At 44.1% G+C, this 14675-nt stretch overlaps 1 protein-coding gene across 1 annotated transcript; it reads left to right on the forward strand.

Moving 5' to 3' along the window:
• The first annotated feature begins 9735 nt into the window (after positions 1-9735).
• LOC120959607 (uncharacterized) lies at positions 9736-13836 on the forward strand. Its single transcript, XM_049609215.1, has 2 exons — positions 9736-10822; positions 10887-13836. Exons 1-2 carry the CDS (start codon positions 10609-10611, stop codon positions 11489-11491), a joined length of 819 nt encoding a protein of 272 aa, XP_049465172.1. The 5' UTR covers positions 9736-10608; the 3' UTR covers positions 11492-13836.
• Positions 13837-14675: the final 839 nt, after the last annotated feature.

The following is a 14675-nucleotide window of genomic DNA, read 5'->3' on the forward strand; positions in this document are numbered from 1 at the left end:
ATCACTTTTCCTTTTATTAAACATCAACTTAAAGCTTGAATATCAAGAACTCTGCATAATTGAGTTAAGAAGCGGGATTCTCCAGAACTGATCTCCCGAATGACTTTTCGGATCGTTCTCAAAAACCCGATTCCCACCGTGTCCTGTTTCGTGTTGTTTAACCGTGCGTTAAGATACACATCCATAAACTTGACCGGGGGTATACAGACCGGGGAGGTTACACCCGTAGCAGATTCCAGAAATTTGAACCCATCATCCGAACCCGAAAGCCCAAAGAGCCCAAGCAGCCCGCGGTTAACTTCTATGCCAGAACCGTTCCATATAGGTTATGGTTTTTATATTATTATGCAATTTATATGGTCCTTCGAACCGGATCCCTTCTTTGTAGCCGTAACTACGACAACCGGCCTCACCAGCTGACGACCGAAACGAACACGTATAGCCCGTGATGAAACAGAAACCTGGTGAGAAGATTCGAGTTCAGGGTAAAAGGGAATCGTGTGCACACAGGTAACACTGAAATGCGCGAAAAGAAAACCCCGTGAAAACCAGCGTCGAACCCACCGCGCTCTGAAGAGCTCGCTCTCGGTCAGCTGTCATCGCAAGCGAGGTAGAACACGCAGGAACAGCAACCGGAACCGAAGCACAAGGTGTTGTGTGTGTTGGTTCTGTTTGATTCGCGTACATAATTCAAAAAAAAACACACCAACAACAACACCAGTATGCGAAATTATTCCACCGGAATTACATAACCATAAACCGGTTGGATCAGTGAAGCAAACGAGTGAACCTCAGAACCAGGGACGTGAAGACGACACACACTCACACTTGCAGCAGCAAAAGAAGAAAAAAAGGGGTAAGGGGAAGAGAAAAAGGGGTTTCCCCTTTTTTCTCGATAAAGAATTGGATCGCTTGGACCCTCTTCCTTTGGTCTACTTACTAGGCTTGGGCAATTTGATTCTTTTCAGTGAACGCGTGCGATGTAGTTCGTTCAGTATGATGAACTGAACGCGTGCGGTAGGTCAGTCGCTCAATTGGAGCTAAGTACCATTTTTTTAAATATCATGTTTAATTTTATTGAGATTTTAATGCAAGAACTAAAAGTTATTGCTTTTAAGGCTGCATTTTTAATTATAAATACTGTCAGTCCGAGATACGCGGTTCATACATAACTAGGTAACTAGGTTTTTACATTAAACCATTTATGTATCACAATTCATGCAGAAAATTTGAAAATTTCTGGTTTTTAAGAGGTTCTAAAATTTTTGGTAAAACAGTAATTTATCTTGCATTTGAGAATCCTTTGAGCCAATTATACTAATTGCACACAAGAACTTAGAAAACGTAGCTCGAGAACAAACTGTATATACTTAAGTTGATTTGTAACGAAAGCTAATCTAAACGAGTAAAATCTACAAGCTTTCTCTTTTATGTTGCTGTGCGCTTAACGAGTTCTTTTTGTGCGGTAGAGTGCGACTGACCCCACTGAATACGAGTGCGGCAGTGTGCGACTGAACTAACTGAACGCGCGTGCGGCAGTGTGCGACAAGAGCTCTTTTTGTGCGGTAGTGTGCGACTGACCCCACTGAATACGCGTGCAGCAGTGAGCGACCGAACTAACAGAACGCGCGTGCGGCAGTGTGCGAAGAGTTCTTTTTGTGCGGTAGTGTGCGACTGACCCCACTAAATACGCGTGCAGCAGTGAGCGACCGAACTAACAGAACGCGCGTGCGGCAGTGTGCGACAAGAGTTCTTTTTGTGCGGTAGTGTGCGACTGACCCAACTGAACACGCGTGCGGCTGTGTGCGAATGACCCATCGGCTATGAGTGTTCTTTCTCACTCAGTATGGGGTCAGTGTGCGGCAGGAGTTCTTTTTGTGCGGCTGTGTGCGATTGATCAATCTGATCACGCTAGCAATATGTGCAATCTTTCTCGCGCAAAGTGCGATCGATCTTCTTGTGCCGTTGTGTGTGACAAATTCTGCCGACCCAAAACGAATGTTTTTTTTTTCGTTCAGTCTATGACACCGACAGTTATCTTGTATCTCTTTCAGAGCACATTTCAGTTAGTTCTGTATGCGTGCGGAAGACCTACCCGTTCACTTTTTCGCGTGCGGCGATCAACCGCACACTATAATGAACTGAGTGTGCGGCATAGGTCTCGCACAATTGTCCCATGCCTACTACTTACTGCCCCTTCCTGCGTATGCTGAGTTTCCTCTGCTTGTCAAGTTCCTGTACTTGATTCTTGAGACGCGCTTCAAAGTACGTTTCTTACTACTCTCGCTGGTTCGTTCGTTCTTACTTTCCGTGGACGTCCCGGTGTGTTTGCGTCGTCGAGCACTGCTGACATCTTTCAGGTGCCTCCACAAAAAAAAACCCCAAAGAGAACCCCGTTCCCCGTGGCTTGCTGTGATGGAGATGAAACATGAAAACGCAAAACCAAAGCAACCCGTACTCGAAGTCACGTGTGGAGGAAGGGAGGGACAGAGGCCTGCTCGACGATTTGCTTTGTTGCTGAAAGTTTGGTAGGAATCTACACAGTTTTTTGTTGGTACTTCGAACCAGGTTCTATGCCACCAAAACGCACAACTAAACAGCCGTCGAGTAACCGAAATTTTGGCCGCGCGGCTATCACAAGCACAGCTGGATACCTTTCGCTGTACGAGAATAGGGTCCCGCGATTTTGTTTGTTTTTTTTTTTTTCATTTGCGGCCCCTCAGTCTCTAAAACCGCGACGACCCGCGGCGTGTTCTTTTCGCTGAAAGCATAAAATTTATGCGCAGTTCTGTGCCGCACTGCTCTCTGATACGTGTGTTTGTGCATTGTGTGTGTTTGTGCAGCAACCGTGCCCAAGAACAGTCAGCAGCAGTAGCAGCAGCAGCACCTTAACCTAGAAGAAGTGCGTATCCCCGTTTCCGTTCACAGAAACCATTCGCAAGCGGCAACATATGCTAACGGTATGTCGGTATAGTTCTCGTTTTTGACTACCTTTTTTGTTTTTTTTATTTTTTAGCCTGAAGTAGCATTGGAACTGGATCCATAAGAGCATGGTGTGTTTCGGATACTCTCGCAGCGTAAGGTGAGTAAAAATCGCGAAAACCTATAAAGAACACACGAACAAAAAACCCCGAATCCTCCCTTTGACATTGACTAAATGCTTTCCCGGTGTGGGTTTATTTTCGGTGCCGCTGCCGGGTTTGCGTTTGCTTTCTGTGCAAATCTACTGAGAGGTGGTTTTTGGGAGCCGGGGAGGAAGACGGCTCAAAAGGGGAACTGCTGTAAAGCGTTATGCTTGGAGCATACCTACCGAGAAATACCTCATTCAAGGCAAAAACTACAAAAGATAATTTTTGAAAGGTAAATTAAATTTAGTTTCCATATTTTCATCTCTCAATGCTTAGAACAAAAGAGCTATACAAATTTGAATATAAATTGATTAATAAATGGAAACAAAAAGATATAATTGGCAACCACATTATTGGTAGAAGTACCAATAGACAGTTTTTTTTACTTTTATGTTCAAATTTATCATTTAAAAGCGTTCGAAGATTAGCTTTAATGATAATTGATAAAAATACAATTTATAACGAAAAAAATTGCTTAAATATCTTTAAAATCCATCAATTCTTATGAATGTTTAACCTTCCAGATGAAAAAATACGTAAAATAAGTATAAAAAAGATTAAAAAAACAATCGGAAATTGAATTTTGACTAAAATTTGGCAAATAATGGAAGTTTTTACTACATCAAATATAAATTGATATTTGAGTCAATAAATAATAAATCAAAATTTATTTTTTACAATTCAAATTCGTGTAGTACGTTGGATAAAAACTGTTCAAACATTATTGACCTTGCTGAACATTATTGACCTGATATTGCTGAACAATTCTTTAAGACGTGTGTTTGGCTACACGTCTACATGCAGACTTAACTAGCTTGAACAAAACATGAATAAAATCATCGATGCAACTTAACGTAAGAATCGTGTAAACATGCCTTTTGTACTGTAAATTCAATGTACATACTAATCAACATAATACGTTAAAAGTGTTGTATACACAAATGTGGAATAATGTTTAAAAACAAAAGAAAAAAAAAATCATGAAATTTCAACAAAATGAGAAAAGGTCACTTTTAAGCGTTTCGTGCTGCGCATAAAACCACTCCCTGATCTTCTGGCCGTACGCGCATACATCTATCACCATTATTTCAAACCGCGTTGACAACCAATTAAGTGTTGTTTTGATGTTGACCCGTTTGGACAATAATAACTTCGCGTCGCTAATACATGGTTTCCCCCGTTTTTTTTTCTCTTCCTCCGTTAGCTGACACTTTATTTCGCACCGTGAATGAATGATCGATCGCACGTGATTGTAGAACGCGCTGCGCTCTGAAATAATGACACCGAAGCCGCAGCAGCAGCAGCAATGGCCAATGTCCTCCAAATTCTTTCCTTGAGCAAAAGGAAGGAACAAATGGCCAACTCCATCAAAATCATCTAAAATCCGGGTCCCAGTCTTTGGAGCGGCATTGTGTGACGCACATTCGGGGACGGAAATAGAACGCGCTCTACGCCGAAAACACCGGTGGTAGTAGTAGTAGTAGGTTGAATTTTCCACGCAGTGGTGGGTGCAAATGTCACACAAACTGGGCGGTGGAAATGGAAACCGTTTGCCAGTTGGTTACCAGAACCGTACCCCACAGCAGGGTTGATTTCCGCATTGATACACTTCTTGTCGGCACACGCCTACACGGGCGAGGGCTCTTTTCGTTTTTTTTTTTTAAGTTGACACTCCTGCTCCTCCCACCTCCTTTTCCTATATGATGTAAAAGGAATTAAAGGCGACCGTGGTCGGATCGGAGGCGGCCGGTAAATCGTGTTAGCGCTAACATGTGTCCGCACAGCCGGTGTAGCGCAACGTGACGTCGGCGTGGCACGGAAGCACTGACCTGGTCAACCCGGGGCTGTAGGTGTCACCGGTGAGCGCGCGGCAAGATTAATACGCTTCTTCGCCCGGTTTACTTACGGGTGTTTCAACTTTTCATCGGCCTGTCTAGAAACAATAAGGGTGGTGATGGTGGGTGTGTGCTGTGTGTTTTAGGTTAGGTTGGTTGTGTGCTGCAGGCTGCAATGGTTTGTTGTTTGAGATGGGATTACGGTAATAATTGATAGGATTTATTGGTGCCAGTTGCAGGAATGCAGCGGGTGACAGTGGATTCATCTAGAAATTCTCATAATTGAACGCGTGAACAGTAACGGTACGAAATAGCTGCCACCATAATTGTGTCGGTGTCGGTGCTTAACACATTATTCAGTTGTTTTATATTTTTATACAGTGTAGCGTTATTTATCATTTTAACTTGTATGATGTTTTTCATCTTTAATGTCAATAATGATAATAATCTCATTCATACATTATTTTATTGTTCTTTTTTCGAAATTTGTTATGTTGCTTACTCCTTTTCTGTTTCCTATTCCTAGTATTTTTAGTTAAAAAAAGGCATTTTTTTTAATTTTCAGTTTCTTTGCTGTTCTTCATGAAAATAGATTTTATTCTTTTGAGCAGCCGCTCTAAAAAAGCGTACAACTGTTTCGCTTTCCATTGCTGTTTGTTCTAGTTCAATTATTTACTATTTCTGACAAAATGGGACCACCCTTCTACTAATAGCCATATTAATCCAACGCGAAGGTATCATCGATCAACGATTTAAGCCACTGGTCTTCGCGCACACCCTACCAAACCTTAAGACTGAAACCTTCATCCGGTGGTAGGTCAGTTACACCAACCGGGCTAGCAAAACAGATCTTAATTTTTCCTTTTCTTCGGACATCCCATCCCATTCGTAAATATAATACATCCTCATCATCCGAATAATCCTCCTACATCCGTGTCACAACAGTGTAAATGCATACAAAGCATTTGAAATACGTTTGAATGTGACCACACGAGATAAAGCACCACTAAAATGCGCGCACGAACGAACATCGTGCCGATATGGTGCGCACCAGGTTGTGCAACGATAAATAATAGCCCCACACACACGCCGCATGATGTACGGTTTCTTCGCTGATTGCACAAAACACAAAAATAGCACCACAAAAAAAAATCAAATAAAAACAACACCACTCATCAGAGTGGAGGTAAGAAAGCAGGATAAGGAATAAACCCGGCTCAAAGAGTTAATTGTTTATTCGCAATGGTGGAACAGGGGTTCAGTTACAACCAGCCGTGTGCGATTTTTTTTTTTTGCACTCAAATGCAATTGCCTTCCTTTAGTCGCCGGTGCGTCTTTATAGCCGATCTTGCACTTATGGGACCGTACCGTTTCAAATAAAGCACCGTTTTTTTCGTTTGGCATCAAATTTCAGAACATTCTAACCACTTCGTCAGGAAAGGGGCAGAGACATACGCAAAAGGCGTCCGGGTGTGTTGCAAGAGGCAACATCCGTTGCCTGCTGGAAGGTGCAGCAACTCACTTTACATCGGGAGCTATTTTTAAATTTTAATAGCACACAAACAAACAAAATCCGCCAAACGTACGATACGGAATCAAAACAACGGTGTCCAGTTGTGTCACCCTCTGGGGTTGAGGGGAGGCGAACTTGACACTGAAAATATCTACCGTTTGCAGTTATTTGCGGATTGCAGGATGATGGGGGGGTTGCATTGGCCAGTGAAGCTGGTTGTTTGTGTGGATCGTTCCGCAGTGGCGTGATAAGGCCGGGTAAAGTTACCGGCACCGTCCAAATAGCGAACGTTTTGGGATCGTGTGATTTTTAAGGCAATAGAAATGGGTTATTATTTAGTTTTTTGTGTGTGTTTTTGTAGAATTGATGTTGAATGTATGATTGACGGAAATGTGTTTTGCAAATATTGCATCATAAGGAAACAATCAACTGTTACTTGAATGTCCTGGACGGTTTGGACATGACCATGACATACTTGAGAGGCTGTGAAAGATCCATTTACAACAACTATGGATTGGATATGTGTTTTGGTTTGAACATCAAGAATGTAATGATCGTCTACTTACCAAAGATGGGCTCAATTCAATGCGTGAAGAAGGTCCCAGGCACATCCCCGAGCATGGTAAGCTCAGGGCATTTGACACACGCCCACACGATGATTGAATAGCTTGGATCTTCCCGATAGTGTTCGCGCGGATGAGATGATACATTTGGGGCAACAGTGTCCTCTTTCTTAACTTTACTCTCCAATACCGATGATTCAGAGCTTTCGGAAGATTTACTCCGTTCCTTCCTTCATTCATTGCGAGTGACTACAAAAGAAATGTTTCCAATTAGCATTTGTTGAGCAGCAACAACAGCACAAAAAGATCTCGATAGTAAAGACCAGGTATATTGTTTCTGACCGATAATCAAATAGGACTCGATTACTTACACCTCTAGGCAATGTTGCACGGATTACATTTTGTACTTTGTTGGAAGAGAAATGCGTAATTCGAAGCCTCCTTTTTCTGCTTCTTCAGCCATTTTTGTAGGTTACTTTTTCATGACAAGCGTTTGTGTGGCTGTGACAGTTTGACAGTAACAAAATAAAAGTGTAACCACAGGCTAATAACAATGATCGAGTTACAACAACCACCAGATGTTGTAGAAAAATAATAAGAGAACAACTATTGCCATTTTAGAATCACTGAAAACCGTTTATTATCATTCTTTGCTAATTTTGTGTAATGAATCTTGTTTTATCATTATTTACATTCGTATCATCCGGCTAGCATTGTTAGCAAGTAGTGACACTGCTGTCAAACTGTCAAAACCATACAACCGCGCAATAGCAAGAAGCGGCTGGAGGAAGTAGCAAGTGATCGCGTAATCAAGAAATAGCAGATTATTGGCCACGCAATCCCAATTCGACCAACATGAAAGATCTTCCTCTCCAACGAAAAGTACCGGCAGCTGCTAGCGGAGCATCCCCTCCTATCCGCAAGTCATCAAGATGTACGTGGGAAAAGGCCAATCAGCCAGGCCGGTCCATGGAAGCGGGAGAAGGATCATCCCGAACCATTCAACCATGTGAGATAATTGAAATCGAAGACGATCCCATGGACCCGGTTCCGGGGCCGTCCGTTCCTATTCCTTCCCAACAAGCACAGACCTCGCAACGCGTTTGTAACGACAAGGGGGTTGAGGTGAAGATGAACACTCAATCAACCCAGACTAGTGAGGCAACGGTGTTGCTTGCAACGGGCAAGGGCAGTCCTGGAGCCCCAAGTGCGCCACGGAAGCCTTCCCTGCAGGTTTCGATCCTACCGCCCGAGGGCCAATCTGCCGGAGCGATCCTGACAATACGTACACCAATCGAGATCAACGATGGACCTGCTGGCTGTACCACGGGCCAAAGCTCAACGGCCCCTCCGCCAGCACCAATGCAAGCAACCATACGCTCAACCGGTACATCCACGGAGGCGGGCGGTGCATCCGCTTCTTCCGCCACGCCGACCGCACCGAAGCAGCAGACCGCCTGGCAACGAGCAGTCAATGCGATTTCGATCGACGGCGTTGTGGACTTTACCAGCCTGATGCAGGAAATTCAACCGTACGTGAACCGTCTGCCAACCATCAAAAAGCTGATGATTTACAAAAAAATGCTCGAAATGGTGCAGCAAGAGTACGTGAATGAGGTGAAGAAGCAGTGCCCAAACACTCGCACAGACCGTCCATAAGGTTGATCCGTTACAAAAGAATTCTTTAATTTTGAACACTAACTGAACTACTGTCCACCGTTTTGAACGCGTTAGAATGCGTTCTTTAAATAAATATACAAGCCATTGAACTTTTAAATATCTTTTGTTTTAGTTTTGCGCAAGGCTTGAAGTAGATAAGATCATTACTGGAAGACAGTTACTAACGATTGGGAACAGGTAAGTATTAACGATGGGCGGGACGATCCGAACCTACTGGGTCGGAGCCATCCACATGCGATCCGGAGCGCTCCGGGTCGTAATTTTGATTCCAGTAGGTTCAGTAGGTTCAGCAAAGCATATGCAACTCCGACCCGTGGGTGCAATGATTTCAATAGATTCATACGAGTTGAGTAGGATTAGTAGGTTTGGTGCGTTCAAACGAGTTCAATACGATCATAGGAGATCGATAGGTTCATACGAGCTCATTAGACGTAGTAGGTTTGGTAGGTAAGCCTACCGAACTCGTTGCACCCTCGGGTCGGATTCGATTCCGGCCAAGCCACACCGGGTCGATCCGTTAGTGGAGTCGTATGAGCCATCTCTAGTGAGTATGTAACGCTTTCTAGAACACCAACAACAAACACATTTGTTTGGAATATTCAATTGATCTTCCTTTTAGTTGGATTGAAGGGCCAGAAGTATTGGGTAAGTATTTCGAAAATGCGAAATAATGCTTGAGTGCGATCAAAGAACATTCTAATCGAAATCTAATAAGAATGTATACTTGCCAGACCCAAAGCTTTGTGTAACCGTTGGTTCATTTGGTCCAACAGTTATTCGCCTCTAAAGAATTCAGTGCTTATAAGTGATTTTATCGTTTCAATTCAACCACCTTCCCCGATTATGCGTGTTTGTTTACGTACGGGGGTTGTTCGCGATTGCAGTTTGTACCAACGCCGGATAATAATCACTGCTCAGTAGCTTTTTAGTGGGCTTCAGGCACAAAAGCAGCTTCACTTATGTTCAGCATCTTTCTAAAAGACATGTGAAAAGAGGATTAGTTTTTATCTAAAAGGGACTTGCACGGAGAACATTTCCTTCTTACCAAGTGTTTACAAACATGACGCACTCGTGCACGCATCATGAAGAACGGGTTGGTCGCAGGTCCTAGAAAAGAAACCGTAAATAATGTTAATTTCTCCTGAAACAACTTGGAAAGTTCAACGTTACTTCATCGTACCCGTTGCCACACATTTAATTTAGCGGATGATTTACTGTTTGCCTACGATTGTTCAATACACTTGGAGCGGCCAGCAGTGGGGAGCCTGTCATCTAGTAGCTGATGCTGTCACATTGACGACGTCCTGCAACTGGCTGCGCGAAGGAGAAAGAAGCAGCGTACGTGCTTGTCAAACGCACAGCAATAACGCAGACGAAACTGGTCCAATCAAGGTAAGCTGTGTGTGCGCGTAGCGTTTGATCCAGTTTGACGCAACGCAAGCCGCGGTGTGCAATTTTCAACGCGAAAGGATTTTGGTGAAGAAAAAGGTGAAGTACAGTTTTGATTTGGATTAACCTTCGTTATTGCTTTGCAGTACATTTTCCGAGTAAGTACAAAACACAACTAATTGGTTTACTCACACACAAGAAAAGCACTCCGAATTCGCATGTGAGTTTAGGCGCACACGTCAATCCGTCACCGGCAAATGGAACAAGAACCAGTGGCAATAACCTTCCCAATTGACGTGTTTCTTTGTATTTTAGGTTCTGCAACAAGTTTCTCACCTGTTCTTGCCGTTCTTATCAGCACACTATCGCCAACTATTGCGTACCCCGAGGCCGGCCGGTGCGCGTGTTTTGGTGTTCACGCGAGTTCGTACCGCAACACAATCGAGCAGCACAGCAAGCAGCCGGGGTTGTTGCCTCGCAGGTAAAAGAACGCAACAGAGATGGAGGAGGAATCTGTCCCGGAGCAGCAGCTTCTAGCGGAGGTGAAAGATGAATTTGGGCGGAAGCGAATTTTCGGCCAGCAAGGCACGCTGCGCCTCATCGAATGTGTTCGCCAACGACCGAAACTGTGGCATCGCCAGTATCTGCGCAGTCGAGCGTCGGGCATCGATGATTGGGAGGACATTCAGCGTACGGAATTCAGCACGATCAGTGGTAAGAAAATGAGCTTTAAAAATCTTTTACAAAACAACATTACAATCACCTTCCCGTTTTGCAGTGAATCAGTTGCGCGTGCGCTGGAAAACACTGCGCGATTGCTTCCGCCGGGAGGCTAAACGTATAGAGGATGGCACGATCCCAGCAATCCGCTGGCCACTGTACGACCACATGCAGTTCCTGCACGGTCACTTTCGGCTGAAGAAGAGTAAAGCACGCAAAAACGGTGGAAAAACGGTATGCCGGTCGGAACGTGTGTCTTCTCCGCTGCAAAACAATCCCGATAAGACTGAAGTCAAACAATGGATCAAGTTCGTACCGATCGAGGAGGACTTCAAACACGACACAGGTCCCTCTGAACGTTCGATCGATGAACAGGACGTCAAGGAGGAGGATGATACATCAATTGATGACGGTGAGGTTACTTACAAGAATAAGTTTCGGCCGCGTTCCAGCAAATCCGCTTCGAGCACCTCGACCGGTGGCGGCTGGGTGAAGCCTGATGCAGAAAATCCGGACTGCCGTTTTCTGATGAGCCTGGCGCCATTTTTAAACGATCTGCCAGCGGAGGAAAATTTGAAAATTCGCATCAAAATGCTGCAACTGGTAGCGGCTGCAAACAGAAGCTCGGGCTCGGAGTCGTTTATTAGGAAGGAACGTTCCTAAGGGTTTGGATCAAGAGGTCAAGAGTATTAGGAGGAGTGCAATTCGAAACATGGTATGTGATTTTGCTCATACACTAATAGAAAATGTTTAGTATTATTACCGTTCATCCAAGATAGGTACAATTTTCAGCTTAAATATTCATCATATTAAGTAGTCGTACGAAATTGAATTACAAATCTGGTAACAGGGGACAAGTAGGGCGGGATGATTGAATTGAGTACAACATCCAGCAATAGAAGTAGATTAAAGAGCGGCAGCGACATTCTAATCTTTACTTACAGGGCTTGCTGGGGTCAATTCTTAGTTTGTAGTCAATTCAAAGACTTCAGCTGGCTGTAAGCTCCGGCTAACACTAGGAAAAAATAGCTCAAATCGCAGGGTAAGAAGGACATCATTCCTAGGAGTTAATTATTGTACTTTAACATCCCCAGCTCATCTTTTGCTTTAAATGTAGCTTCGTGCTTCAAGTGAAATTACAAGCAGCTCCATATTATATTATTATTAATGAGCAAATGTAACGTTCCAACTATTCTTTGAATTTTTTGTATAAAATACTAACTCTAGATTTAGGATTTCCGCTCTATTTTTATCACTTCTTTTTCTCTCACTAGTTTTTTTCCCCTTATCAATGTATTATGCCGATGATTGACTGGTGTTTTTCACGTACCACACTCCTTCCCACCATCCCAAAGGCTGGATGGATGGGGCCTCCCACAATCAGATTAGCTCCGAGTTTAACTTTTACCCATAATCACCTCAACGCATGATTAAGCTGAGGCCGCCTTAGGCCGGTCATACAGTGGAACAATTTCCCTTCCGTTTTTCTGGGAACTTGTTAGTGGGGCTGGTTTGGGCTTTTTCCTTCTTTCATTCAATTACACGCCAATTCGCTGGGGCCGTTCAATGCGCGTACCTCCACCAACCATGTGGGAAGGAAGTGCGCGGGATCGTGCGCCCGCAGCCACACAAAACCACCCAGTGGTAGGGTGGGCAGGTTGTGCCAATCATCGTATCGAACAAGCCCCTGGGAGTGCGCGTTAGTGGTTCAGTGGACGCGACAAAAGAGACCCACCACACACACACACACACACACACATCCCACTCGGGAATCGCGGAGTGGAAAAAGCACGAAAACAGGACCTTGATGTACGATTATTATGAACCTTTTTTTTTGTTGGTGTGTTCCTCCCTGTGACCCTCACGCATTTGTTCCCGTTTTCTTTCTTTTTTTTATGGTTCCACACCGACCTTCCGGCGGGTGTCCCTTTTTCTCCGGGATCACCGCGCACAACAAGCGGTACCATATGGTACCGAAATTCAGAAAACAAAAACCACCACCGCAAACACCCCTTTTTGCCACAGTCCCCCAACCCTCCCGCGTTGGATGGCAAAAGGTGTAGTGTCCCGGGTTTTCGACGCTGAGTCCTATTTTGTGTAAGCCCCCGGGAACACGAATTGGTACAAATTGAGCTCGCGTCCACCTTGTTGTGAAGCTAACGCTCCTTCACTTCCCCTCCACCTAATGGTGCGCCGGCAACAAATTAGCCTGCGGGTGAGGTTGGCTTCCTTCGTTAACGGCACCAGCTAGCGACCGGTACCTTGATGTGGGGGGAGGGGGAACAGTTCGTTAGAATTCGTTATCCGGCGATCCGACCCGGGTAGCTTATCGCTCGCGACTCTATGGAGGGACGGAGCAAATGCGGCAAATACACGTGTCCCACTGGTGCAAGTTAGCTGCGGTACGGGTCGCCGGTGACCAATCGCACACCGGTAGGGATCTGTCTTTTGGGAATGGTTTGTGCGTGTGTGTGTGCGTGCAATCGAAGGTGATAAATAATTTCCTAACAAGGTCCCTTTTGTCATGGTTTGGAGGGGGGGAGTTGGAGCACTTTCGCTGGCGTCGTGTCCCTACGGCCATTAAAAAAGGAACCGTTTCAGTGACAAGGTTATATTGAATGGTTCAAATTACGTTTAACGTGAAGTGATCAAGCTTACAAATTACAAAAATGGAATCTCTAATTTCCATCACAATGGATAAGGTGAAGGTGTAAGATTATTGTTCCAAATAAGTTATAGACTTTTATTTTGATTTTCCGCGTTTATATTTCATAAAACAAGCTGTGCTAAAAAGCAACCGAGTTCGTCGACCGAGTCGAGTCAGTTACCGGATCGGAATAGGTACTATACATGTTACGGGTAGTTTCGTTTCCGGGTTCTAGTTCCGATATTTAGGTCCATCACCAACACTGGAACAAAAACAGTTTAAAGAAACTGCGAAACAAAACTGTTTGGATAGCTGAAATCAACAAATCAATGAAAATAAATGTAGCAAAAAACATTATCAGACCTATATCAGAGAGACGAATGAAACAGATATGCCTTAAGTTTCTATAAGCCAATCAACCAAACAGTTTAACATTCGCTCTATACACAAGACATATTTACGGGTCCCGCGATACAATTGTCATCTCGAACGACTATTGAGTCATAACATGTAACCCGTCAGGTGTTCAAATCTAGAATGAACCACCACCTAGGCAAGGATTGTGTGGCTACTATCTGGCTTCGTGACAATCAAGTAAGTCTCGAAAGCCTGTATATGCCGGCATGTCCGCGTAGGACGATATGCCAAATAAAAGAACAAGAATAAGTTGTTTACAATTTCTTCCGATACTAAAACAGGTTGAGGTTACAGTTTTCTGGGTCGATATGAGTTTCAGGATCAGTTCCAGAACCGGTATATGGGTTCTCAGCATCAGTGCAAGAGTTAGTATGAGCTTAGTATCAGCTCCAGGCTCAGTAAAGGGGATCAATATCAGTATCAGACTAATTAAAATAAGATTCATCATTCCTTCCGATATTGGGACATGTACCGGTATCATATAAATATCGGTTGATGTCCGTTAGGAACCGGTATTTGTTCAGACTCAGTTACAGAGCCGCTAATCGCGTAGTGGTGTAAGGGAGTAGTGAAACTATTCGATTCCGGAGCCAATTCCGATAAGGGATTGATTCCGATTCTGGTGCCGATATGGGAGCCTATTCAGATTTCGGAATCAGAATCAGTTCCGGAATTGGAATCAGGTTCGGAATAGGAATTGGAATCGGAATCGGCTCCGGAATCAGAATGAGTGAAGTTTTTAAATCAGAAATTCCGGAATCTTTACGAGAATTAATTGATTAC

Source organism: Anopheles coluzzii, chromosome 3 (genome assembly GCF_943734685.1).
Source record: "Anopheles coluzzii chromosome 3, AcolN3, whole genome shotgun sequence".
NCBI classification, from domain to species: domain Eukaryota; kingdom Metazoa; phylum Arthropoda; class Insecta; order Diptera; family Culicidae; genus Anopheles; species Anopheles coluzzii.